Source organism: Chaetodon auriga, chromosome 1 (genome assembly GCF_051107435.1).
Source record: "Chaetodon auriga isolate fChaAug3 chromosome 1, fChaAug3.hap1, whole genome shotgun sequence".
NCBI classification, from domain to species: domain Eukaryota; kingdom Metazoa; phylum Chordata; class Actinopteri; order Chaetodontiformes; family Chaetodontidae; genus Chaetodon; species Chaetodon auriga.
The window spans coordinates 1,521,929-1,549,646 of NC_135074.1; the positions used below are offsets into that span (position 1 = coordinate 1,521,929).

The 27,718-nt window shown below is 41.0% G+C and overlaps 2 protein-coding genes across 2 annotated transcripts; one reads left to right on the forward strand and one right to left on the reverse strand.

The window, feature by feature from the left end:
• Nucleotides 1-625: 625 nt before the first annotated feature.
• On the reverse strand, nt 626-7,902 carry pdcd7 (programmed cell death 7). The gene is made up of 5 exons (XM_076761037.1): nt 6,722-7,902; nt 5,976-6,114; nt 4,016-4,246; nt 3,795-3,882; nt 626-1,735 (listed from the first exon to the last, which is right to left on the reverse strand). The coding sequence occupies exons 1-5, from the start codon at nt 7,727-7,729 to the stop codon at nt 1,600-1,602; spliced, it is 1,602 nt and encodes a 533-aa protein (XP_076617152.1). The 5' UTR covers nt 7,730-7,902; the 3' UTR covers nt 626-1,599.
• Nucleotides 7,903-12,830: 4,928 nt separating this feature from the next.
• On the forward strand, nt 12,831-26,820 carry spg21 (SPG21 abhydrolase domain containing, maspardin). Its single transcript, XM_076759814.1, has 9 exons — nt 12,831-12,966; nt 13,189-13,251; nt 14,879-15,040; nt 16,183-16,263; nt 20,514-20,659; nt 20,750-20,858; nt 24,660-24,767; nt 24,865-25,005; nt 25,821-26,820. The coding sequence occupies exons 2-9, from the start codon at nt 13,189-13,191 to the stop codon at nt 25,944-25,946; spliced, it is 936 nt and encodes a 311-aa protein (XP_076615929.1). The 5' UTR covers nt 12,831-12,966; the 3' UTR covers nt 25,947-26,820.
• Nucleotides 26,821-27,718: the final 898 nt, after the last annotated feature.

The window sequence follows — 27,718 nt, forward strand, 5'->3', positions numbered from 1 at the left end:
GCAGTTAATATGGGAGAAGTATGATCTAATTTCTTAATTTTTGCTCCTCATTCTGGATCAGCTGGAGAGTAAACAAAGAATTACAGTAATCTGATCTGCTGGAGATGAATCCATGAACCTGTTTTTCTGAGTCAGACTGTGACAGGAAAATTGGAAACATTTTTTAAATGGTAGAAATCTGTCTTTGTAATAGTGGTGATCTGATGCTGGAAGTTGACTGGCATCAATAGTAACACCCAGGTTTCTGACATACTCACTGTGATAACATAGATACTATCTTTTGCCTTTGTGTTTTGAGGCTTTCTAGAAAAAGTTCAGTTTTTTCTTTGTTAAACTATAGTATGTTTTGAGACATGTCATCACTGCATCTAACAAGCTTGTTTACAGGACTGAGCTTGTCTAAGGAAAGTGAGTTATGTATCATAAGCATAATAGGATAAATTGTGATTCTGTGATGGTTCCAAGAGGGAGCATGTGTCGTTCAATAGTGAGTTGAGAAGTGACCCTTCTGGAATACCACAGAAAATGACCTCTTCTTCAGATGTGAAGTTGCCAAAACATATGAAGAAAGTCTTACCTTTTACAAATGTTGAGAACCACTGAAGAACTGGTCTAGATGAGCCTATACAGTTTTCAAGGGTTTTATTAGAATCAACAGTGTTGCAAGCTGCACTCAGGTCTAACAATACTAGATTAGAATGTTTGTTTGCAGTGTAGTTGAAGTTAAGACTGTTGACTACTTTGACAAGGGCCACTTCTGAATGCTTCACTCTTAAATACTACAAGTCACCTTGTGTCTTGTTGTTTGGCTGTTTCTCACCCAGTTTTAAGCCTCCTACACAGCTGTTTATGTTTCAGTTAATGACTGAGTTTCAACCTACACGTGAAACTGATGATCATTAGCACGTTTCATATAATTGATTGATCATACACTTGACTATAATCCTACAAAATCCCTGACTTTGTGCAAGTTTACCTTGAAGAATTGATGCTAAAGGCAAAGGTAGTAACACCAAATATTGATTTGATTTAGATTTTTCTTTTGTTTGCTCACTTTGCATTTTGTAAGTTGATAAAAATAAACAATTATTTATAATTTTGAAAGCATTCTTAGTTTACAGCATTTTTCCACACCTGCCTACAACCTTTGCACAGTACTGTATATTTACAAAAAAGAATATAGTTTATCAGTGTGTACAATATATTCAATATAATTGCTTCCCACAACATAATTTTTTATTACTGATGAACGAAATACCGAAAATATATTAAGAGACCAGAAAAAAAGACCTAAGCAGGTTTTAAACTTTAAAAAAAAAAAGAAAGAAAACAGCACAAAGGACAGCAGAACCAAAGCTATTTTGTTCTTTGTCATCATTAATCAGACCTGACATAGTTCTGCAGTCTGACAGCTCCAAGACACCAAGAAAAATGTTAAAATTAAGAAGATAACATGTTATCAGATCACACATTCATTTTCTCATTCTTTTTTCAAGTTAATGTTTAAAAAGGGTTTAGAACTTTAAACATCATCAGCTTGTTACTTTCACAGTCTGCAGACCTGTGGTATAGGTTTGGATTTATAGTTTACAGTTGAGTTTACAGTTCAGAGTCAGCACTTTGCAGAGCAGAAGCCCAAGCCTGATCAGATGGGGAATCTGGCAGGATCCAGCTCTCAGGAACAGCAGAACCGTCAGGATGATCCGCCGCAACTACAAAGACATCCCACTCTCTCCTGAAAGAAAAACAGATTACAGTGCCAACAAGTCATTTGAAAACACTGATTGGGATGTGTTGTGCAGTACACACGGGGAGGACATTAACAGTTTAACAACCTGCATCACGGACTACATTAACTTTTGTGTGGAAAACACTGTGCCTACTGGGAAGGTACAATGTTTTCCTAACAACAAACTCTGGGTGTCCCCGGAACTGAAAGCCCTACTGAATGAGAGGAAGAGGGTCTTTCGATCAGGGGACAAAGCTGAGGAGGGTACGGAAGGAGCTGAAATGGGAGGTAAGGAGAGGCAAGGACAGCTACAGGAGGAAGCTGGAGGAGCACCTTCAGGGGAACAATACCATAGAGGTTTGGAGGGGCCCAAAAGCCACCTTAGGTCACAGAAGTGACAGTGGGAGGGGTCCTGAATCTGGAGACCAGGAATGGGCAAATGAACTGAACCTGTTTTTCAACAGATTTAATTCTACCTCGTCACTTCCCACACCCACCAGAGCCCAGAACTGATACTGCTACTTCTCCACACCCCTCCCTCGCCGTCACTGCACCAGCAGCACCGTCTTCACATCACTTAACCCCTCTCCGCTCCACTTCACAGACTATATTCCCCTCCCCCCACGTCACTCTACAGGAGCCACCCCCCAGTCCCCCACAGCCTCTCCCTAACAGCTGACGAGGTGAGGGAGCTCAAAAGGATGAAGGCAAGTAAGGCTACAGGGCGGGAGGCATCAGCTCCAGACTGCTCAGAGACTGTGCAGGTCAGCTCTGCGGGGTCCTCCTGCACATCTTCAATATGAGCTTCAATCTGGAGAGAGTTCCAGCCCTGTGGAAAACTTCCTGTGTGGTTGCAGTCCCAAAGACTGCGCATCTCAGAGAGCCCAACCACCAGGCCGGTAGCCTTAACTTCCCACCTGATGAAGACCTTGAAGAGGATCATACTGAACCACCTCCGTCACCTAGTGAGCAGCAAGCTGGACCCCCTACAGTTTGCATATCGACTAGGCATCAGCATAGACGACACAGTCATCTACCTGCTCCATCGATCTCTTTCCCATGTGGAACATACTAGAAGCACAGTGAGGGTCATGCTGTTTGACTTCTCCGGTGCTTTCAACACAATCCAAAAGTCACTCCTCAGGGGGAAACTGGAAGGAGCCAGCGTAGACTGCCACCTGGGTGTGTGGACCATCAACTACCTCACCAACAGACCACAGTATGTGAGGCTTCGCAACTGTGTGTCTGCTTGTGGTAGTTTGCAGCATGGGGGCTCCACAGGGGACAGTGCTCTCCCCTTTCCTCTTCACCCTCTACACATCGAACTTTAGACACAACACTGACAGCTGTCACATCCAGAAGTTCTCCGATGATGTAGTCATCTTTGAACATGTATCACAGGGGAACGAACTGGAATACAGGGAGGTCATCACCAACATCATTGACTGGTGTGGACTGAACCACCTGCACATGAACGCCAGCAAAACTAAGGAGATGGTGATTGATTTCCAAAGGAATGTACCAGTGACATTCCAGGGCTTGGACATTGAGATTGTGGGGGATTACAAATACCTGGGTGTTCACCTCAACACAGATGTCCTGTATAGGAGGGGCCAAAGTCATCTGATCAGCACCTGATCAGAACATTACTGAATAGAGGTGGACTAAGACACCAATTATCAGACACTTACACCAGGACTCATGTGATAGCTTGGCAGAACTATGATCCTGCAAGAGGCACATAATGTACACATACATATACATTGTTTTTCTATTCTGTATCCTGTATACTTTTTTAATCTTGACCCCTCTGTGCCAGTGATTTTGCTTTTCGTAATACTTGCTGGTTGTAATGATTTAATTTCCCCGGTGTGGGATCAATAAAGTCTTATCTTATCATTTCATCATCTGCAAATTCATTTCAAAAGCAGCAGGGGTGTGCATGGGCCTCAAGATGTGCTGACATGTGACAGCAGGAAAATCACAGGTGTCATTAACACATTCTGACTCTTATCGTGGTTTTTATTGTTGTTACACAGACTTAAGTAAAGAAGTGAAGATGAACCTGATTTGAAGTAAAGTGTGCAGTGAGCTTTCAGCCTGAGTGTAAAATTCTGTAAAGGGCCGCAGAGCAGAATCAGCAGGAAGCTCATCTGTGAAACAAACAGGAAAACAAATTACTAACAATATTCCATTATAAAGCACTGAAAAAACAACATTCTATAAATCACACAGTGCATAGGACAAATGCTGTATTTTTGGTGTACACAGGCTGTGAAATCTTACCTCCAAACAGTATGGTGTCCACTCTGTGTTTCCTCTGCAGCTGTCTCTCCCTCTTCTTCTTCACTCTTTTCTCCCATTCTCTCCTCCTCTCCTCCTCCTGCTCTCCTTCCAGCATCACCATCAGAGCTTTCTCCTCTGCTGAGTAAACTGCTGTCCTCTTCTTCAACACACACCTCAGCTGATTCAGTTGGCTGCTGAATGCCTCCTCACATTCTTGCTCAGTGACAATACCTGGGCCATGCGTGCGCCCACACACACACACACACACACACACACACACACACACACACACACACACACACACGTTCAAACCATTTGAATGTCTACTTTTGCACATTATGTCCATAAGAGGCAAAATCAACTCAATGACATACACAGGCTAATACTTATATATTTTACTTATAAATACTATTTCAAAATAAACATGTCTTTTAAAGGATCCGCATACAAATAAAATATTGTCCTGTACCGTGTTGTTGAATTATGTGCTAATTTCAACTTGACATACATTTAATTTTCAATCAATGAAAATGACATTGTGTACAGACTTTCCAGCTGGTGTCGGTCCACGTGTCCTGGAAGACTTCAATGTCCCAAACAAATGGAGAAATTCCATTTACATCCTATCTGATTATGGACCCCGTTTTCCCTTGTTTTTGTGTCCACATGATTAATCAAGAATCCCTCCAGGCGTTTGCACACCATTGATGTGCGTCCATTAAAACAGTTTGCTTTTGCAACTGACAGACTCAGGTTGTTATAATAGGTGTCTGACAACATTATGGAAAGATCTCTAGAGATGTAGACCTTCTTGTTAACAAATAAAATCCTTTTTGGTTATCCAGAAACAGCTGCTATATCACTCTCGCCAAAAGCCATCAGACCCCAATTCAATCCAAAATCTTTTTGGTTCATCTTTTATCATTCCAACAACCACCACCACCACCACAACAACAACTAGTTCAGTACCTCGAGCTGGAGTATGAATTGAATTGAATTGAAAAACACTTTGAAGAGATTAAGGATGAACTAAAGTCAAGAAGACAGCCAGGTCAGACAAGCTCTGACCATTATTTATTTTGACCAAACCAGAACCGGTGGTAATTGTTGGAGTAGTGTAGGGATGAATGAAAATGGTTTTGTTGAATTTTATTGTGCTTTCCTTGAATTTGAATGTGAGTTTGTCAGTGATAAAATTACTGTTTCTGTGAGTGGAGTCCAGTGTTTTCCCTAGGTTTACATCTCTGGTGTAAAGATACACTGCAGTGTAACTTTCTGGGCTTCTAGAGTCTCCTGATATGGGTAGTCAGGAACGTCTGGTTCATTTATTGAGAGAAAACGCCAATATTTTTGTATGCTTTTCAGGTGTCTGACGTGACATATTTTCCGACGCGCGCTCTCTGTCCACTAGTGAAAATGTGCTCACCTGTGTGTGCGCACATCAGGGTAGAAGTCCACCGTACACAATACAGAGAGCAGAGGAGAATTGTAAATGCGCAACAATGTAGAGACACAAATGACATGCCGTCGTGTAAATAAGATAAATAACTTAAGGCTATTTAGTTTGTTTAATAAAAGGACAAGGTATAGACCTGTTCTATAGGAAAGGTATCCTGAAATGACTTATACTACAACACTCAGGGTCTGGACAAATTTCAAAGGATGTTGCATTTACCAGCCCATTAATATTTGGCACAAGCCTGTGTCTCTTTGTATTGCAAGGACAACTGGTTAAAGCTCTCCTGCGCAACTGCATGCACACACCTTGGATGACAGTTCATCTTGGTTAATGTAGCAAAATACATAGCAGATAACAGACTAGATGCAATAATGGTATAAATGGAAAATGTAGTGAAATTAAAAAATTATTACAAAATGGTTCAGTGAAGGCCCATAATGCAGACAAGGTATCAATGGACTGGGAATAAGGGGGATGGCTGAATACAACAACAACTGTTACCTTTCCTCAATGCTGCCTCTTTCCTCAGTCTGCGCAGTTTCTCCAGAGATCTCAGAACATCCTGCATCCTCTTCACGTCTGCTTGCTTCTTCCTCACCTCACAGAGAACAGCATCTGCAGCCAGCTTGAGCTCCTGCTCCTGATACACAAAAAGATATACATCTGACCTTTCATTATCATTTTCTGCTATTCTCCCCTTATCATCTCTTCATAACAAAATAAAGTTACTGTTGTTCACAGTTATCATGTCTAAATGAGCAATAATATGTCACAGCATGAGATGAGACTATCTGAGACTAGCAGTTTGTTTTTGAATTACAGGACTGGATTGAGTAACACAAAAGCTGAATGCTTTAACCATAAATAAAGTAAAATAAAAATCCACAAACATCTCCTGTCAACAGTTATAATTTCCGGGTTTGCACACTAAAAACTCCTTCTCAGCTCAAAATGTTAAGGAAGAATCAAACAGTAGGGTGCAACACACAAAGTTACCTAAAAACAGTGATTTCACTGGTCCGCAACAAACTCTCATTTTTTCAATAGTGACAATGTCCATATATCAGCTATTGGAACATTGTGGCATTGCATTTTCTGCCCCTCCACTGTTTGTAATGGATGAGAAATTTTCAAAATGGAGTTGGCAAGTGAAATGATTTTTGGACTTCAATTAGACATTCACTTGAACTCTTATGTGGCTCTGTGTTTGCTGGGTGTGCAAACAGGCCTCTGACAAATGTATTTACCTTCTTCTTCTCCTCTACTTGGTGTATCTGCTGCATCCTCCATTTATCTATGGCAGCCTCTTTCTCAGAGATGTGGTCCTCTCTGTGTTTTTCCTCCACCTGCTGCAGTTTCCTGCCTCTCAGTCGTCGGGTCCTCCTCTTAGAAACACGGAACAGTTTAGCTTTCCAGCAATCTAAACTATTACTGAGGACTGTGACTTTGTCCTGTAGCTCTTTCTTCATATTTAACGCCATTAAATAAGAGTCCGTCCAAACACATGCATTCTCCGCGTTGTTCCTCAGAGTTTCACATGACTCTTCCATCTGTGAGACGAGTTGAGCTGCTCTGTACAGAGCCTCTCTCAGGTCAGCAATACAGCTGTGCTGCTGCTGGGTCTGTGGGGTCTTTAACGTTTTGTCTCTGCTTTGTAAGAAACGTCTAAGCCACTGTTGATCCTCCTTACTTTGAAGGGTTATTTCATCCTCAGCTCGTGTTGCTGTTCCCAGACTCCGGTCGTGATCTTTACCCCGCGGAGGAAACAGAGAGCAGCCGAACGGAGCTCCACTCCCAGAGAAATCCGCATATTCATACTGTTGTTGTTTCTGACTGTAGTCTGGGTCATACCGAGCATTCTGATAACCGACGCTGAACTGCTGGTTAACTGTTTGAAGTGTCGAGGCTCCCCCGCTGCTGTATGTGTTTATCCGAGCCCTAGGCACCATGTGAGGCAAGGGTCCGGGTGGTGGACAGCCGAAAGGAGGCGGAGGGACGGATGGGTCAAACCCATACGGAAGGGCGAAGTGAGGCCCACCGGGAGACGGTGCGGGGAAATTGCTCCTGAATCCGTACGGGTAACTGTCGTTTCCCTGCGAGGGCGTCCACCGTGTAGCAGTGTGGTCCGACTGTGTTGGTTCATGTGCTGCGCTCAACGGCGGTCTCTTAACGGTGTACGGAGTCTCCAGATAGCCGCCATTGTACACAGGAGGTTGCTGTTCATCTGACGGAGCGTGGTGATATGTGTTGTCCATCTCGTGTACAATAATATACTGAATCTGTCGTACACCTCCTCTACAGGACTAAAAAATTCTATTAATACTTCACTACTTCATGTTTAGTTGTCGTCATGGTCCCATGTGTGGCACGCTTGTAGCAGCAGAAGAAGATGTTTCTTCGTCTTCTGGTGAATCGCAAACGAATCTATGTCGGTGCATACCGCCATCTGTTGTACCGGAGTGTCAGGGGCTTGACAAAGTTTAGACTGCAAACTTTCTGTATGGAAGGACATAGCGAACTATAACAAAATGAAAACACAAACTTGAAAATGTCGATGTAATTCCAGCATAGAATTATAATTTACCATCATTATTATTCATGTATGTGATATTTAAAATTAAAATGAAAAGCAATATTCAAATTTGCGTTTTCATTTTCACATACTTATATGGGTGTTTGATGACCATGTTAAAATGAAAATGGAACAGATGTTTGACAGACAGCTGTAGGACAATGGCAAGGAACATAACAAAGCAAAACTGTAAAATCTGAAGGTGCAGGACAACATTTGGGCAATCATCCCTCTCAGTGCAAGATACGCACTTATGGAATTCCTTACCATCAGAAATTAAAACCCAAACAGAACTAAAGAAGTTTAGTGTGAAAGTAAGTAAGCAAGCAGTAGCAGAAATGTGAACATTAATTTCTCACAAGTAATTATTAGCATAGTACTTTACTAATGTTTAATGTTAAATTTAACTTGTGTTTTAACCTGTAATTTACTGCAACTGTGTTTATTTATTCATGGTGCTTATTCACTGTATCCACTGTATTACTCACTGCATTTGTATTATTGCATTTGTATTGTATTCTGTATATTTTATTCTATTCTAAAGCCTGACCAGGGACAAAGACTGCAAATTAGCTGAAGCTAGACATCTTATGTACATCACATTTTCCCATTTCCTGTGGCAATGTTGTATGTATCATCCCTGTTAAATAAACATTAATTAATTAATTAATTTCATTTTCAGTAGCTTAACCTGCTCTATTTAAACAGCGTTCCCAGTCTACTTACTAATTTCAGTAGGTTCCTGCGGAATCTACGCTAGGATCCTGTTTGTGGATTTCAGCTCTGCCTTCAACACCATCATCCCAACTCTGCTTCAGGAGAAGCTCTCCCAGCTGAGCGTGCCTGATTCCACTTGCAGGTGGATTACAGACTTCCTGTCTGACAGGAAACAGTGCGTGAAGCTGGGGAAACACATCTCCGACGCTAAGACCATCAGCACCGGATCCCTCCAGGGCTCCATTCTTTCTCCTCTGCTCTTCTCCCTGTACACAAACAGCTGCACCTCCAGTAACCAGTCTGTCAAACTCCTGAAGTTTGCGGACGACACCACCCTCATCGGACTCATCTCTGATGGCGACGAGTCTGCCTACAGGTGGGAGGATGACCATCTGGTGACCTGGTGCAACCAGAACAACCTGGAGCTCAACGCTCTAAAGACAGTGGAGATGGTTGTCGACAACAGGAAGAACTCAGCCTCACCTGCCCCCATCACCCTCTGTGACTCCACTATTGACACTGTGGAGTCTTTCCGCTTCCTGGGAACTATCATCTCCCAGAACCTCAAGTGGGAGCCGAACATCAGCTCCCTCATCAAGAAAGCACAGCAGAGGATGTACTTCCTACGGCAGCTGAAGAAATTCAGCCTGCCAAAGTCAATGATGGTGCACTTCTACACAGCCATCATTGAGTCCATCCTCACCTCCTCCATCACATCTGGTACGCTGCTGCCACCGCCAAGGACAAGGGCAGACTGCAGCGTGTCATTTGGTCTGCAGAGAAGGTGATTGGCTACAATCTCCCAATCTCCCATCTCTTCAGGACCTGTACACCTCCAGGACCCTGAGGCATGCAGAAAAGATTGTGGCTGATCCCTCCCACTCCGGACACAAACTCTTTGAGTCACTCCCCTCTGGCAGGAGGCTGCGGTCCATCAGGACCAAAACCTCACGCCACAAGAACAGTTTTTTCCCGTCTGCTGTCAGCCTTATCAACAAGACCCGGAACCCCCCCGACACCCTTCACATTCCACCTCTGCCTCATCTTGTCACATTGACTTAGATACAACTCTATGCATTACATTAACACTCAGCTTGGACTTCTTTCTGAAAAAACAGACTGTGTTTCCGGAAAATAACAAACAAACAAAAAACAGACTTGTGTTTATATATTTTTAATGTTATATTTTACTCTTATTTTTAGTAGATGTGTCATACACCAACTTCACCACAACAAATTCCTCGTATGTGTAAAATCGTACCTGGCAATAAAGCTTTTTCTGATTTCTGATTTCTTTTTTACATGTCATCACACTCTGAAGTGAACAAAATGAAAACAAAAAAGCAATTTTCAAACAAATTCAAAATGCAAATGGAAATAGATTCAAAGACTTAACCTGCTCTAAAGTGGATACTATTCAAATGCAATAAGGGAAACAGCACCGCTAGTCTATTGCGTTTACACTTACTTATCAACATGCTATAAAGTGAATGACATGAAAATGAAAAGTCATTTTTTTAACAAATTGAAAATGAAAATTAAAACAGAATTAAACATTTCATTTTCAGGATAAAGATAGCAGCTTTATGATTTGTTACAGCGTTTTTTACTGGTTAAGAATGTTCTTAGGGATTTGGCTAATTTCTGACGTCAGAGCCAATAGTAATCGAATCCTTAATATAACTGAAAGAGCACAAGCTACTTAAATGAGCAAGAGTTTAAGGCCAACTCTCACACTAAAAATGGATGTTAATGACTCTGCAGTTAATGATCTAAGATTTAAAGGGTAGTCAGGCTGATGAGTTACAGCAGCAGTTTAAACCCTTAGATAATGAACCTTTAGGCCCAAATCTGTCAAGGGAGACTAAAGTAAATGCAGAGACCCACAGTACTGCAGAAGAAGTACTAAGGAGAGGCCAAAGGAAAATAAAACTTACCAAAAAGGGTCCACGAATCCATGATGACAAATTGAAAAGGCTTCACCATCACTTCATTAGGACATGAGAAATGGAAAGCTCTTGCTAAGGAGGCCAGAAGGGCACACAGCCAACCTCACTCAAGCGATGACCTAAAGACCCCAAGAGCAAAATCCATTCTGCTGATATAGAGGTAAAACAAACTTATGAAGACTTACGGCAACACAGTCTTACTGATGGAGAGACCTGCCGCCAGGTAGACACTGGTGATGCGGTATCAAGGCAGATCCTGGAATGGCTATGTAGTTTCCTTGATGATAACATGAATCAGGATTTGCATACAGTGTTGATGTAGCTGATAGCTTGACCTATGGCTATTGCTTCTGTGGGGATAGCCACATGTTTCAAAATTTCAAATGACAATCAAAGTGCTTTAAAAGAAATTGAAGTGCTTAGGTCTATTGGCCTTATGGAAAACAGCTCAATAAATTCAGTCAGACTTCAAGACAAAAAAGTAAGCTTGGCTATACATGAAAAAATGGAAATAAAAAATAAAGTCTAAACAGAAGACCTGTTGTTGCCAAATATATAAACAGAGGTAGCAGCCAAACAAGGCTGGTAAAATTAACTTATACAGCCTTATACAGATTCTATGGTGGGGAGCTATCCTATTCACCACCTACTTCACTAAAATACCTGTTGAAGCCCAACAGAAGAAGGTGCTGAAAGCATCCATCACCAAGACGGTTGTGTTTTGGAGTGAGCACAAGACTCCTGAGACTGAAAAGTCTTTCGACTGGTGCGTTCAATGGTGTAGGTGAATTGTAACGGAGTGCAATTTTTTTAATTCTTGGAAACAGGTGGAGGCTTTCGATCACAGGGGCAGAATTCAAGTAAGACGTCACCTCTGTTTCCACTGACATGGGTGCATCAGCCAAGGCACTGACCTGTTCATCAAAAGAGAAAAAGTCCTCCTCATTTGGAGTGACAGCGGCAGGTTGAGGGGCATCAGGAATCAGGGCTGCAGGCTCCTCCATTGAAAGGAGGAAAGTGATGTGGTGTCTTCTGGTTTCCTCTTTTACCCAGCGCAGCTTAAACTTTGGCAGTGAGACAGAAGCCAGTAGCACAGCTTTGGAATCAACTGTAGCAGCAAATCGAGTTTTGATTGCTCCCACAATAACTTCAGGCAGTGTCCCATAAAAACACCCTGTAGGATGTCCAGTGCGACTGTGAAAGGCTTCATGATTGCACAGTATTCCTTGAGAAACTGGTATTCCCTGTCATTCCATACATTTAATTTGAAACTTTGGGCAGAGATTATTTATGTCAGTGAGGGGCATTTCTATAATTTGTGCATCGGCATCATAGAATGAGTTCCACCGTGTTACTGTGGTATCAATCAACTTTTTCTCACCAACCTCTTCCAGACAATCTGATGCAACTGTGAAGCAGCTCATCTTTGTCCACAGCGCTGAACATTTGGCTGTAGCACTGCAGTACACCGCTCTTGATTCTGGACTGGTTGCCAGCCATTTATCAACCTCATTATTCGCAATCAAATTAAGTGTATGGGCTACTGATACTCCTTGAAACACTTCACAAAGTTACTTCCGTTATCAGTTACACATGCAGTAACTTTATGGTGAGTAAGGCCATATTCTGAGAAAATGTCCTCGATCTCAGTGGCAATTTTATGAAATGTATGGCGACCCCTGAATCGTTTACAGGCTATTGCCGCCTTTCTCCGTTTCAAAGTTTCACCATCAATCCAGTGCACAGTCACCCCGAGGTATCTTCTGTTATTTGCACACCAAATATCAGCGGTGGTGCACACGTGGGGCTGTGCTTCAATGGTCTTCAACACAAACCGACCACAGTGCCTCACACTGCAGTTCGTCAAACGGCCACTTGAGGCTGTCTCCAAAAATGAACCAATTTCCACAGACTCTCATATTAGAAACTTTACAGCAGAAATAAACAAGATTACAGCCTAGTACAAAAAACGGATTTAGTCTTTACAGATAATTTCCCTGTTCATGACAACTGTACGGGTATAATACCCGTAATCACCCGTTTAATTATACGATAGTCGCCCGTTAAATTATACGATAGCCTGTGTGAGACAGACAGGCAGGAAGTCAGATGTGTGATATTGGAGGCGGCGGCAGAAGCTTTGCGGAAGTGTGTGAAATCGAAGTCATATGACCAGGCAGGCAGTCGGAGAAAATGCTACCAAGATATGGATAAAATTCCTGGGACACGGTGAATAACATCCACAACGAACGCGGTAACACTGCCCATAAATCCTATTTAGTTACAGGCTTTGGCCATTGATTTTCACCGTAACGAATTTTCGAGGCCACGCATTCCGGTTTACCAGTTAGTGGTTAAGCTACCAGAGAACAAGTCAGGTGTTTGTTTTACTCTACGTTAACATCTGAATAATCGTTAGTGATTTAATTGTCGATACCACTGTACCTCCTGACCGTTTGTGTGAATGTGTCCTCAGATGGAGGAGATTAAAGTGTCTCCTGACTACAACTGGTTCAGAAGCACAGTGCCGCTGAAGAGAGTAAGTACCTCATGATTTCTAATCTGTGATGTGGTAATGTGTTATCACTGGGCCCGCTACTTTCCACAGGACAACAACTGCACCTCAACGCACAACGTGTGCAAGTGATAACATGACAAACCTACAGAAACTAATAAGCTTTACAATTAACAACATTCCCAAGTAAATAGAAATGACAATCCATTGAAAATGAAGACCGAGTCAGAGTTATTATTTGGCTTGTTTTGATGGAATTCTTCCAGTGTTCACTGTGTGATAATGAAGCTGTGTTATTCAGAACTGTTTGTTGAGCACATTGCTGCTTGATCATTTGCCATTGAGCATGATTAGATTTGCATATCTGTCTGATAACAAAAACGTGTATTGTGTTGAGATAGAGGAGATTTCAAACTGGACTGTACTGTATTGCAGAGAGTATTTCAGGAGGTTTGGAAAACAAATTCAAAATGGAAGGGCATCAGGGGGAACATGTAATTAGGTGTAACAACACAGTGGGGACATTGATTAATGGAAGTTTTAATCATTTGATTCTTCTTTTGGAGCCCAAGCCATTTCAACTCTAAACAATACCAGTGGTATCTGAGTTACACTGGTTGTATCCATGATGAAATCGCTATTATTTAATGAAAGAAGAAAAACATCAGTATAACAGGTGACTCCAAACTTCTGAACGGTTGTGCATGTCATCATGTATTCACTTAGCCTGTTACCACTTGCTTTTATCGACACACCAATTCCACTTCTCATACAACAGGAAACACTTTTTACACATGTGCTTATAAACAGTGGTTGGTTGGATGGAGGACAAAATCCACAGTCCTCACTTTATGTAGAAATATATATAAGTTTATCTGCAGTTCATATGAGGCCTCAGCAGATTGAGTAGGCATCTTGTTTTAATACAAACCTTTCTCTTTGTATTTACTGGCTGAGCTGCAATGGAGGGATAGTAGCACAGAGGGAATTTTAACCTAAAAAGTAAAGCCTGAGTGGTATATTGCCCAATATTAGCTCATTTCAAATTCTTGGACACAGCTGTGCTTATTAAAATGTTTATTAATACTATGGGTTGTGTAAAGAAAATTAATATCTACTAATCATCACGAGGGAACTTAAATATCAATATTGCTATTAGCCACAAAATTCTTTATCAGTCAGCCTGTTGTAAACATACTGTAACTTAAGAAGGTCTCCTCTTGATGTGTGTAACTCAGACTGTTGAAATCTCAAATTAACTTCAGACAAACTTGAGAATATATTGTGAAATGAAACAAAGACTTCATTTTTGTCACCCATTACTTCTGTTGAAAATATATTATGATTTCTGAACCAAGGCGATTTGTAGCAACATTCAGTGACACAATGAGCACAGTGAGACATATGAGAGACATATAAAGAGACACAGTGGTGCAGCTTATTCATTTTATACATGGAGAAAGTTGCATGACAAAATGTTCCCATGAAAAATTACTGTGGCAGCCTTCTAGAAAAGAAAACCTCAACTGGGTTTGTAAGCAGTGCACACTGTAAACATTGAAAAAACATTTGAAAGCCAATTTGATACACTTCCGGAACATGATGAACTTTGTTCACCTTGCTCTGTTCACTGTGTTTTTCTCTCCACCAGATTATTGTTGATGATGATGACAGTAAGGTCTGGTCGCTGTATGATGCCGGCCCCAAGAGCATCAGGTGTCCAATCATCTTCTTGCCTCCAGTCAGTGGGACAGCTGAGGTATTCTTCCAGCAGATGTTGGCTCTGACAGGGTGGGGCTACAGAGTCATCTCGGTGAGTTTGTGACTGAAAAACACGGTGACTTCTTCAGTTTTTACAGCTTCACATGTACTAAGGCTGCAGTCAACCATGACATTATACCTTTCAACTGCTGATCATTTTCTCAATTAATCTGATTGTTTTGTTGATGAAATGTTTGAAGACAGTAATAAATGCGCATCTTCAGTGTCCCTTTAATTTTTTGTGACAGAAAACACAGTACAAGAGGAGATCTGACACACTAGAGAAACTGACAGCAGAAGATGTTATGGATTTTTGCTTGATAAATATCTGAAATGGTTAATCAATTATCAAAATATTTGCAATTTAATTTTCTGCAAGAGGACTAATCTATTAAGATAAGAGATAAGACTTTATTGATCCCACACCAGGGAAATGAAGTCATTACAGCCATCAAGTATTAAAAAAGCAACAACAGAAAAAAACAGTTGCACAGAAGGGTCAAGATAAAGAGCATACAGGATATAGAATAAAAAAAAATGAAATGTATATGCATAATATGTACAGTTTCTAAGAATACTGTCACCAATATGGATACTAAATACAGTGTTATTTCACAATTGAAAAAAAAAAAAAATACAACATTAGTTAAAAATTGCACAAGATGGAATGGATAATGTGAGCATAGTGCAAAAAAACACAGAAGGTTTATGATGCAGAATTGGGAAAAAACAGCATCAACACAGTGCTATGTTACATGATGCTGAAGTTAAACAGTCTGACAGCTGATGGGCTGAAGGACCTGCAATAGCATTCTTTCTTGCACACTGGATGCTGTGTGTTATGATGATATTAATGAACTAGTCATTTCAGCTCTATGGCCATATCGGCCTAAGGAGAAGACAACCCATATTTCAAGATGAGTCTGTAAATGTGTAAATGTCTGGCCATCAGATACATAATACAACTTGTTTAATATGCTTAAAAACATATTCAGGCCTTTATGACAGTTTGTATTTAGGACAGTGAATCATTAATGTGATAGACGTCTGGTGTTGGTTCATTTAAGTCCTGTGTAAAAAGCTTTGTCATCTCCTGTGAGAATGTGAAAATGTTGAGTAAGCTCATAAAATACTTACTCATGTCACTGAGACACTAAAGGTACTAAAATAATAAACTTGTCTGTGTGTCTCCAGCTGCAGTATCCGGTGTACTGGGATCTCATAGAGTTTTGTGACGGTTTCAGGAAACTTCTCGATCACCTGCAGTTGGATAAAGTAAGTCTGTCTTTTCCTCCTGCTTCAAAGCCTGACTCATCTCTTTGTAAAATTAGTGTAGATGGTCACTGTTAGGGATTAGATTTGTTAGTATTGTTATATCACCAGAACTGTAGCAAGCTAAGCTACAGCAACATGGCAAAAGTAGTTTACTCCATCAAAGCTATTTTTTTTTACATTGAACCAACTACATTCCAAGTCAATGCTTCTCAGGGATCAATAAAGCTGTCAATCAAACAAGAAGAATCAGAGGGACAATTCCCTTTATTGTCACACATGATATTGTCACACAACATACATGCGAACACGCCATGCAATAGGTGAAATTTGTCCTCCGCATTTAACCCATCTTGGTCATCCTTCCTCCGCGGCAGACCAGGAGCGGTGGGCTGCCATCCAACCCCGGTGCCTGGGGACCCTGTTTCCTTTGTCACCGTTGGTCAGGTGGTGATCTTCTTGCATGTTTTTAGTGGGATTGAATTGAACCCGGGACCTTCTAGCTGTGAGGCCACAGTGTTGCCACCGTGCCACCTAGATGGGATGGGCAGGCAAAAAATGTTAAGTTCAATTGCTAATTAAACAATGAGCTGTCTTCTCTGCTTTCACTGCTCCAAAACCAATATGAAGCAGTGTGGTTGCATGGGTATGCTCATGTTAGACTTGTACACATTTGCAGGACAATCTGTGAGTTCGCTCAATGTTAAATACTCAAACCACTGTAGAAAAAGAGTAAAGATTCCAGCTTTCTCGAGCTCAATTGCTCTCCGTCCTCACAAATATGTCATCACAGACATATTTGTTGTTGATTTTTCTACTAGTTGATGTATTTACTAATTGGTTTTCAATTCTTATTATCTAGGAGATTTAAATCAGCGTGACCACTTGCCTTATATTGTGTTGGTCCCCTTTTGCTGCCAAAGCAGCCCTGACCCATCTAGGCATGGACTCCACTAGACCCCTGAAGGTGTGCTGTGGTATCTGGCACCAAGATGTTAGCAGCAGATCCTGTAAGTCCTGTAAGTTGCGAGGTGGGGGACTCCATGGATTGGACTTGTTTGTCCAGCACATCCACAGATGCTTGATTGGATTGTGATCTGGGGAATTTGGAGGCCAAGTCAACACCTCAAACCTGTTGTTGTGCTCCTAAAACCATTCCTGAACCATTTTTGCTTTGTGGCACGGCACATTATCCTGCTGAAAGAGGCCACAGCCATCAGGGAATACCGTTTCCATGAAAGGGTGTACATGGTCTGCAACAATGCTTAGGTAGGTGGTATGTGCCAAACTAACATCCACATTGATGGCAGGACCCAAGGTATCCCAGCAGAACATTGCCCAAAGCATCACACTGCCTCCGCCAGCTTGCTTTCTTCCCATAGTATATCCTGGTGCCACGTGTTCCCCAGGTAAGCAATGCACACGTACCTGGCCATCCACCTGATGTAAAAGAAAACGTGATTCATCCAGGCCACCTTCTTCCATTGCTCCATGGTCCAGGTCTGATGCTCATGTGCCCAGTGTTGGCATTTTTGGCAGTGGACAGGGGCCAGCGTGGGCACCCTGACTGGTCTGCAGCTATGCAGCCCCATACACAACAAACTGTGATGCACTGTTTATTCTGGCACTTTTCTATCAGAACCAGCATTAACTTTTTGGCAATTTAAGCAACAATAGTTCTCTGTTGGAATTGGACCACACCAGCCTTTGCTCTCTGCGTGCATCAATGAGCCTGTTGCCGTTTTACCGTGGTTCCTTCCTTGAACCACTTTTAATAGATACTGACCACTGCAAACCAGGAACACCCCAGAAGAGCTGCAGTTTTGGAGATGCTTTGACCCAGTCATCTAGCATCACAATTTGGCCCTTGTCAAACTCACTCAAATCCTTATGCTTGCCCATTTTCCTGCTTCTAACACTTTGAGGACCACCCACTAACAAGTGCCATGATGAAGAGATAATGAGTATTCAGTGTTTCCTCTAGGATTTTTTTCAGCAGCGGGGGCAGGCTCTCCAGGGAGCCATGGCGACGTAAACAAATGACGCTTGACTGTAGATTTTACTTTTACAAACTATTTATTGATTGGCCAGTTTAAAATTGCTTTTTAAAGGCTGAATGTAAAAATAAAAAAATAAATAAAACAATAAAATTAAATAAATAAAAATAAAAACAATAAATAATAATTTCTTGATGGGACTGTAGAATCAGTGGCAAAGTTTGCACCCAGGCTCAGAACAATTAATTTTTCTGGGTTTTTTATAGAAGAGCTCTAAGGCTCAGAGGCTGCACCATCACTTTGCTCTCCTGCTCCTTCACTCGGCTCTCCCCCTGCTGTACGCTGATCTCCTTCACTGCTCCTCCCTGTCTAATGTTACTTGTCTTATACGATTACATAAAACATTAACGTTAGATAATTTACACTCACATTACATCTGATTACAAGTGTGGACACAATTTTTTACCAAACCATCATCGTTTATGAGTCAGTAAAAGGCTAATGATACCTGACTAGCATCATCTTCATCAGCTGTCTTTCTCTTCTTAGAGAAATATTTGAACGAGCTCATCTGCAAATGCAGTCAGCAGTTACATCATGGTGTGTAAATATTAGCTTAATGCTATCAATTAGTTTACTCATGTTAGCGACACTGAGTTGGCACCAGGCCCAATTAACTTAAGTTACTGATATGTTACGTAGCGTTAGCTGGCCATCAATATTTTGCAAATGTCTATTTAACTTGTAAAATCTATTAGGAGTTATCTTAAGCTAATAAGTCTACCTTTCCTCTGGTAAATTGCTGCCGTACTTTCCAAAACGACACTCCTGTGACTCTCTGACCTGGTGCGTGGGTGCCTGACGTGATGTCACTTTCAAGGCGTGCCAATACTTTGACCATGCAGTTTTCATTTCCCGCAGCATTTTGGTGGTATTTTGTATTGAATTTGGGGAAACCAATTGTTGTTTTAGTTGTGTTAAGTTATCGAAATGATCCTGGTTTGGGGTTATTTTATCAAAAAATGACCAAAAGTGTGTGACTTTTGCTAGAAAACCAAGACTTCCAGAGGGGTGCCAATACTTTCTTTCATGACTGTATATATACACACACAAATCCAGTCAGGTGCTGTATCAGAGGACGCCGGGTAGGTGCCTGTATATAGGTAGTTAGATGCTAGGTGTGTCTCCTTGCAACCAATTTAGATAGTTCTCAGTTATAACGTATTCGGGTAAACCTCTGAAGGACTGAGAATCAGACCCTTGAGACAGAGAGCCAGTCCAGTACTGCCTGTACAAGGGGACAGTGATACAAATGTGTGTGTGTATGTGTGTTTGGTTTAGAACGTATATAGAAATGAAGAAGTAAGAAAGTAAGGAAACAATACTTAAAACTGCAATAACATGTTCACCAGGCAAGGAAAATTATGTCAGTTATATTAAAAATGGATAGCTAATATTACTAACAGGAATTATGCATGTGATATTAACAGGAATAGGAATCTTGCAAATCCATAAATGAGGAAATAAAGTGCAGTGACAGACAGCAGTCTGGCTATTCTTCACCAAAAAAAAAAAGAAAAAAAGCAGAAATACAAAATAAAGTGCCATCTCACATTTACATGTATTCAGTCCAACCTAATGGTAGATTAAGGAGAATCCTCAATGTCAGTTTATGATCCACCTGAGGCAAGAGGCGCAAGGCTGTAGGTGCATTAAGTAACACATAAAAACTCTTTGAACAAGAGAAAAATAAAGACACAGAGACAGAAACAGCATATTAGTTGGGCAAGTACTCTGTGTAGGTCTCTGAAGTGATTCTTGAAGAGTTCAGTAATTGATTCCAGCACAGTGAGATCACAGGAGGAGAGTTTGGATTAAGATTTCCTGCTTTGTAGTAACAGTTGAACAAGTAGTCATGCAAATTGAGGGAATCCAGGTTGGTGCTTGCTGTTCTAGTCACATTGTAGACAAGCAAAAGTGACTTGAACTTAATTTGAGCAGCAACATGGAGCCAATGGAGAGTAATGAAAAGTCAAGAGACATGAGGTGTTTTTGGTTGGTTGAAGACCAAACAAGTTGCTGCATCTTGTGGCAAAAACATGGCATTGACGGACAACTGTACCATCTCTCTGAATATTATACAAATATAGAGATACAAACTGGCCCATGAATGGGACTGTCATTAATGTGGGCATGTTACCTGATCACACGTTTGTGAACTCTGTCTCTCTATCTAATTATGATCTGAACCTTCAGGTCCATCTGTTTGGGGCATCTCTGGGTGGATTCTTGGCTCAGAAGTTTGCCGAATGCACACACAAGTCTCCCAGAGTGCATTCACTGATACTGTGTAATTCATTCAGTGATACTTCCATCTTTAATCAGACATGGACAGCAAACAGGTGATTTTTCTGACACCATCACATTTTTCTGATTCCTCTGAATGTTGACATTCATTATTAATGTTTGGTTTCAATGTTCCTGCTCAACAGTTTCTGGATGATGCCAGCATTTATGTTGAAGAAGATTGTTCTGGGGAACTTTGCTAAAGGACCTGTGGATTCTAAAATGGCAGATGCAATCGACTTCATGGTGGACAGGGTAAATATGACATATATATGGTATATATGTGTTTGTATGTGTTACTGATTGTTGTTAGAGTAATGTGTCACGACACTATAAAGGAGTACCTCTTGATTAAATTTTCAAGGTAAAGACATGAAGTTAAATTTTAATCAGCATTCTGTTGCATGTCAGCGTGATGATCATGCGTGCATCAAGCCTTCGTCAGTCTTCAGTAGAGATTGAACATCCACCACTTCATAATCATGCACATGTTAATTCCCATTTCTTGATATTTTAGTGAACACGTGAACATGTTTGTCTGTTGCTGCTAAATTGACTTTGTACTTATGATATACTTTGGGTTTTCTGCCGAGCTACTCCTGTCTTTCCCTCCCCATTGTTCTCATAAGGTACACCCCCTTGATTGTAGTGTTTATGATCCATTTAAAAAGATGTGCTGCATGGATGAAAATGACAATCTGTGACATCCCAACCCTGGTCAGTACCGCATTTCTCAATACTGCAACACCAAGCAACACACAAGCTGGTTTTAGATGTACAGGCATCTGGCTGTTCAATACAGACATTTTTCAGGGATGCGACTATGCACAGATTGCCCTGAGCCATCTGTCTCTCTGGCCTCCTCCCCATCTGATCAGCCAGCTAAACTCTCCACCTCAGCTAACCCCACGGCCCAAGCCTCCACCTCAGCTAGCCAAGCAGCCCCAGTCTCCTTTCCAGTTGACCAGACAGGCCAAGCATTATCTCAGACTTACTTGACACATCAGGAAAGGGAGAATCAACAGGATCATTCAAGTCACTCCACAGCCGCTCAACAGGGTTTCAGTCCATCTGCTCTCCATCCATTTCCCAAAGCAGGACCAAGGAAGACTCCCAGTGGGATGAGAAAGAAGAGATAATCAGAAATCGTGACAGATACACCTGTGAAACAGGCACTTTAAGAGGAAGAAAAGAAGAGGAGCTCTGGGAAAAGTGGAAAAGAAACAACAAAAGAAGAAAACCAAGCAAATGAACAAAAGGCCCCAGCCCAATGACCAAGAGAATTCTGACACCTCTGATGATGAAAGTTTTTGCATTGTGTGCTTGAAACACTTTTTAAACTCAATGCCAAAAGAAGTGTGGGTCAAGTGTCAGTTCTGGGCCAACAAAGCCTGCACCCGAGGGCAGCAATGTCTGTATTTGACACTGCTGTGACAGTGATTGAACCCTTATGTGACACATGCACATTTGGGAATACAGTCCACACACACTCACACAAACACACACAGAGAAATGTTTTTTGTGCTAAATTTAATGTTTTAAAAGAAGTAAGTTATTTGTCACTTTAAATTGTTCACTTTTTTGAAAACTAATGGTTTCACATAAATTGGATATTGTGGATCTTAGCACAAATAAGCAGTGAGTTACTGATGTTCAAACAAAAAGTGTTCCTACCATTGCTGGTCTCCCCAAATGCAGTATATGACAAAAATACAAGCATCTCCCACTGCATTCAGTCACGTTGTGCAGATTGCAAGTCAGCATGCTTTGCTGGCTATTCTGATCCACAATCCTCAGTTCAGTGGAAGATGCGTGACATCTATCGAGCTGCCGATAGCAGGGTTCATACAAATTCTTGGCATCCATTCCAAATCCATACTTTTACTTCAAATTTCACTGCACATATAAGAAATTTGACTCTGGTTTAAATGTTACACTCAATGTACTTGCGTAGGAAGACAGACAAACAAAGAAAAGACTGAACAGTCATTTAAGCAGTGCAAAAATATAAACAATATATACAAAGAATGATGAGGCAATAATAATAATAAGACATACAGTGTATTTTAAAATGTGCAGAGATTTATGTTGACAGTGATGAATGTACAGTACATATTAGAAACTATGCATTAATGGATCAAAAAGGCAAGTCAGCAGATGTCTTGGTGACACTGTAAGGCCTGGGTCAGACTACATGATTTTAGCCCGATTTTGTTGTGGCTGACGAATTGCCACCATCGCGGCTGATCATTAACAACAATCGGTCATCTGTACTTGTGTAGTGTGACATGCTGAATGACCTGTCAAGTGTCATACAGGACACCCCACTATGCCACACAACACCCTGATGCAAATGCTAGCATGTCAGAATTTTTTGTCTTAACATAATTTGTTTGTGACATCTCCCATGACATGTTCCTGAGCGTTGACCAATCAGGTGTCAGAGCACAGGCAGGTAACAACGACAAAGAGGAGGAGGAGGAGGAGGGATGCTGAGGTTGCTGTTGTCAGGTGGGAAAACACAGAGCTGTCCCACCGACCAAACTGACCAAGACATTGATTGATGATTGTTAAATCTGACAGGGTGACAATCATTTAAGGCAAAAAAAATTAGTGTCGTCTGAACCAGGCCTAAGACTAACCAACTGTTCATCAGGGTGATGGCTTGTTACAATGAAGGCATACAGTGAGTGGCATGCAAAAATTTGGCCCAATTTGCTAGATGACACAGCTCATCAATATTTTAAACAGAATTACTTTTTTAATATTTTTTTCAAAATAACAAAATATGAAAAAGACACCCTCTTCTGCAAGCAGCACAGCCAGTAAATTCTTTTTGAAGCCAGCTAAGTGTTTTTCAGTTGTTGGGGATTTTCACCCATTTTTGGGTGGGTGTGTGTGAGTGTGTGTGTGTGCATGAGTGCATGCACATCGGGGCGGAACTCCGCCGTGCGCAACCATGACATGCCGTCATGTAAATAAGACAAACAACATAAGGAAATTTAGTTTGTTTAATAAAAGGACAAGGTATAGACCTGTTCTATAGGAAAGGTATCCTTAAATGACCTCTGTTGTGATGTGGTGCTATATAGAAAATAAAATTAACTTGACCTTCAAGTGGGGGCAGGGGGTGCTGTTGGGGGAGACGGGGCGTTCCCCTAATATAATGATTGAGAAAACACTGAATTTGTTTAATTTTAACAGTGCTAGACAGCAGCTTAGAGGAGCCCATGCTGCAGATTGTTGGGACAAGGTTTGAGGAGTCAGAGTAGTCATAAAGCTTTGAAATTTGCATCACCTGGCCTTTTCCTAACAATGATTTTGAACAAGTTGTAGCACTATCAAGCTAATTAAGGTCAAAGACCTTGGTAATAGCTGTCTGAGAACTCGGGTTTTGCATGGTGCTCTTTTCCCTTTTTCACTCTAAAATTGTACAAAACAAAAATAAGTCACTAATATCACTTAAAATGTTTGAAGATGATATTTCATGTTTAACCTCATGAGTTCTGGAGATCACTCCTCGGGTTACCTGGAGATCTGGTCCACTATCATGAAATATGTCCAAGCTCTGTTCTTTCTGCTCCGAAGAGCAAGGATCCCTCACTGAAGTCTTTTATCAGACAGACACACCCCCTTATTAGAAATCTGTTAGTGACTGGACGCTGCAGCTGATTGGACTAATCTGATTCTGCATCACAACATCACTGATTGCTGCCAAAGTGATCTATGATCCAGTTGTGATCTGGCTGTGACCCAGCTGTATTGCCATAATCAGAAACTGATGTCACTTCAGGTGACAGTTCAGCTGAATGTTTTCCTACATCTCTCCTGGTGTCATCAACAGGAGGGACTATGACAAATGAGAAACATCCTTAAACAGCAGACATGAGATTGATATCCATCCTGTGATCTCACTATTGGAAATGAATAAAATAAGTCTATTTCCCAAAATGTTGAACAATTACTTTTAACCAGGTAAACCCTTGTTTTGTTTAAATGTACGTATGTAACGTCTTTATGTTAACCTCTGCCCTCCATGTGTTATGTGTGCTGCAGTTGGAGAGTCTGAACCAAAGTGAGTTAGCATCGCGGCTAACACTCAACTGTCAGAACTCTTACGTGGAGCCACACAAAATAAAAGATGTTGCTGTGACCATTATAGATGTAAGTGCATCTCCTCCCATCAGGTATACCAGTATCCATTCATATATATTTTTACTGCAGTAACTTCAGTCATGTTTTCTCTCTGAATGGTGTGGAGGTGTTTGATCAGAGTGCTCTGTCTCTGGAGGCGAAGGAGGAGATGTATAAGTTATATCCTAATGCAAGGCGAGCTCATCTGAAAACAGGAGGAAACTTTCCGTACCTGTGCAGGAGTGCTGAAGTCAACCTCTACATACAGGTACACTAATTTACTAACAAATGATGATGGTACTGCTTTATTAACTGCATCCTGCAGGTAGAAACATGTTGATCATCTAGGTTAGGGATGTCAAACTCAAGCACACAGTGTACTAAAATTTAAAAAATTATTCCAAGTCGAGGTCTGGACTGGTTCAATGTTTATTGAAAACTCATTGAAGTGACCTTATTGCACATTTTGAACCTGGAACAAGCAGCCTATTAGTTATTGCCTGTAAAACAACATTCATCTTTAAATAAATGAAAAATCAGTTGCATTCATTTCTTATGGCTTTATCTGCAGCTTTCCATAGTAATTTCAAATGAAAACATTTCATTTCACTGGCGTGCAGTGACTTATCTCCTCCCTCTTACTCTTGCCACCCCCGGCGAACAGATCGCCTATCAGCGTTAATCACCACTGAAGACAGTCCCCAACAAATGCACTATTTCCTCCATCTCGAGGAAATTACTGAGCCTTTTTTGGTAAATGAAACTATATATTTGTGACGTGCATAGATAAGTCAGAAAGTGTTAAGAGATAGACTAACACATTGTTGGTTTGATCTGATTTGCTAACAGTAAGAAAAGAAGATACTGCACAAAGTAAATTTGAGTGAGCTGAATAAAAAAAGAGCAGAAGGAAAAGCAGAAAACTTAAAAACATAAGGATGTAGCTTTGTATGAGATTTAAATTATACAACACCCTCAAGGTCACAGAGGGCCATACTGTTGGATGAGCGCACCCACAAATATTGTAATGTTTTGTTTCTGATGTGACATGTTTTAATTGATTTGCTTGCTGTTTATGTACAGATTCACTTGCGACAGTTCCACGGGACGAGATACGCGGCCATCAGTCCTGCCATGGTGTCTGCTGAGGAGCTGGAGGTGCAGGAGAGTCACCTGAGCAGTAACCAGGAGTGTGTTGACAACCAATGAGACTTTTACTTGCACGCTCTCCCCTCTGACAATTTCCAGCAGTTCTCAACAGCACTCCTCTCCTTGAGGGCATCATTTCACAGGACGTTCTTCAGAGCTCAACAGCGAATCAGCAAGTCAGATGAGAATATTTTGGACAGATGAAGCAATATTTTAATAATGACTCCTACATACATGGTACTGGGCCACTTTTGCTTTAAAAACGAATGACACCTTGCCTTATGTCGAATGAATCTGACAAACTGAACTGTTTGCCTCATATTTTTGATTTTGATCTGTAATATGTAGATATGTAATATGTAGTGGTTACCACAGCCAGCAGTGAACTGGCTTCCAGTTAACAGAAAGATGGACACACTGGTTAAGGAGAGATATATCTGAAAGTGTTTGTGTATTTCAATGACTTGAAGATACATTTGTTCTTTTTTTGTTATAAAGTTCATTATTTTGAATTTCATGTTATTTCCACTCATGTTGGTGTTGGAAACATGGCTCTGCAGGAAATTGACATGTGAGAAATGTGTAATAACTTTCAAGCCCCAGCACTGCCAAAAGCTTCAGCCTCTAAAACGGAAGTTCTGTTTTTACTTAGGTTAAAGTGTCACTGGATGATTTTGTCATTGTCTCTAAAAGATGGATGTTAATATAAAGGAAACAGCTGTGGGCTCCAAATACTCCTGCAGCTAGAATTTATCACTTTTCTTTCTCTGCCTCTAAACAGTTCAGTTAAATAAATGAAAATGTGCTGTGCCTTAAAGATAATGTACACATTCTATACACCATGAGACATGTCCTCATGTTTTATTCGGTCTCTGGAGCGTGCTTCATATTTATTCCACTTCTTTCATTACAGTACAGTACCAATTCTGTCTACAATGTACAGTGTTTGTGGTTTCAGCCCTTCTTTGACTATTCGATCAAATGACATGGAATTTGGAAGAGGCTGCTCATAATGACAGAAAAATCTCCTGACTCTGCAGTTCCATAGAGTATTTTAGCCTCCTCACCTCATTGTTTTGGTTTTACAACCCACAGCTTTACTGTTGGCGCCTCTGGTTCCGTCTCCACCTTCTCCTGTACATGTGTACTTTGAGAAAGACACTGAAACTGGCACCTTGCATGGGAGCTCATTGCCGTGTGTGTGCCCATCTATTACTTATGTTGTGGGGACAAAAAACTGTTTACACAGTCACATGTGGGGATAAAATACAGGTCCCCACAATTTAAATCATTACATTTTAGGGTAAAGACTGAGGATAGGGTTACGGGTTAGGAATAGGCAAATAGTGTTTATGGTTAGGGTAAGTCTCCAGGAAACGAATGTAAGTCTTGTGTGTGTGTGAGTGTGTGAGAGAGAGAGTGAGTGAGTAGGCAAAGTGCTTTGGGTAAAAGTTCCCTCCTGCTCCATCAATATGATTGATGAATGGACACAACAGCAGCCAAAGTAAATCAGAAGACTTCACTCCTTTTTTTTTAAATGTTATTCTGAATATTTAGGTTTGTGGAGGACATGAAGTGAAAAGTTCATGTTACGTCCAGAGACTTTGAAAAACTGCACATAATGAAAGATCCACAGTATTAAAAACTCTGAGTCTATTTAACAGTTAATGTGTTGACTCAGGTTACAACAGAGAAAGACCATCATACTGCACCACCCCATATGGAGGTTTTAGCAGACACTTTTTAATCGGCAGAAAATTAATTATATTCACATTTTCTACAAGAAACACTTGAAACCAATATAAAACCTAACTGTATATTCACTGGGTGTC

What these genes read in the sequence shown, in the direction of transcription:
- spg21 (XM_076759814.1), top strand. Translation starts at nt 13,189, where the DNA reads ATGGAGGAGATTAAAGTGTCTCCTGACTACAACTGGTTCAGAAGCACA. An exon ending in ATCACCTGCAGTTGGATAAA is followed by an intron (nt 16,264 to 20,513) that starts GTAAGTCTGTCT and finishes CTGAACCTTCAG; the next exon opens with GTCCATCTGTTTGGGGCATC. An exon ending in AAGTCAACCTCTACATACAG is followed by an intron (nt 25,006 to 25,820) that starts GTACACTAATTT and finishes GTTTATGTACAG; the next exon opens with ATTCACTTGCGACAGTTCCA.
- pdcd7 (XM_076761037.1), bottom strand. Translation starts at nt 7,729, where the DNA reads ATGGACAACACATATCACCACGCTCCGTCAGATGAACAGCAACCTCCT. An exon ending in AAGTAGAGGAGAAGAAGAAG is followed by an intron (nt 6,115 to 6,721) that starts GTAAATACATTT and finishes TTTGTGTATCAG; the next exon opens with GAGCAGGAGCTCAAGCTGGC. An exon ending in CACACTTTACTTCAAATCAG is followed by an intron (nt 1,736 to 3,794) that starts GTTCATCTTCAC and finishes TTTTTCTTTCAG; the next exon opens with GAGAGAGTGGGATGTCTTTG.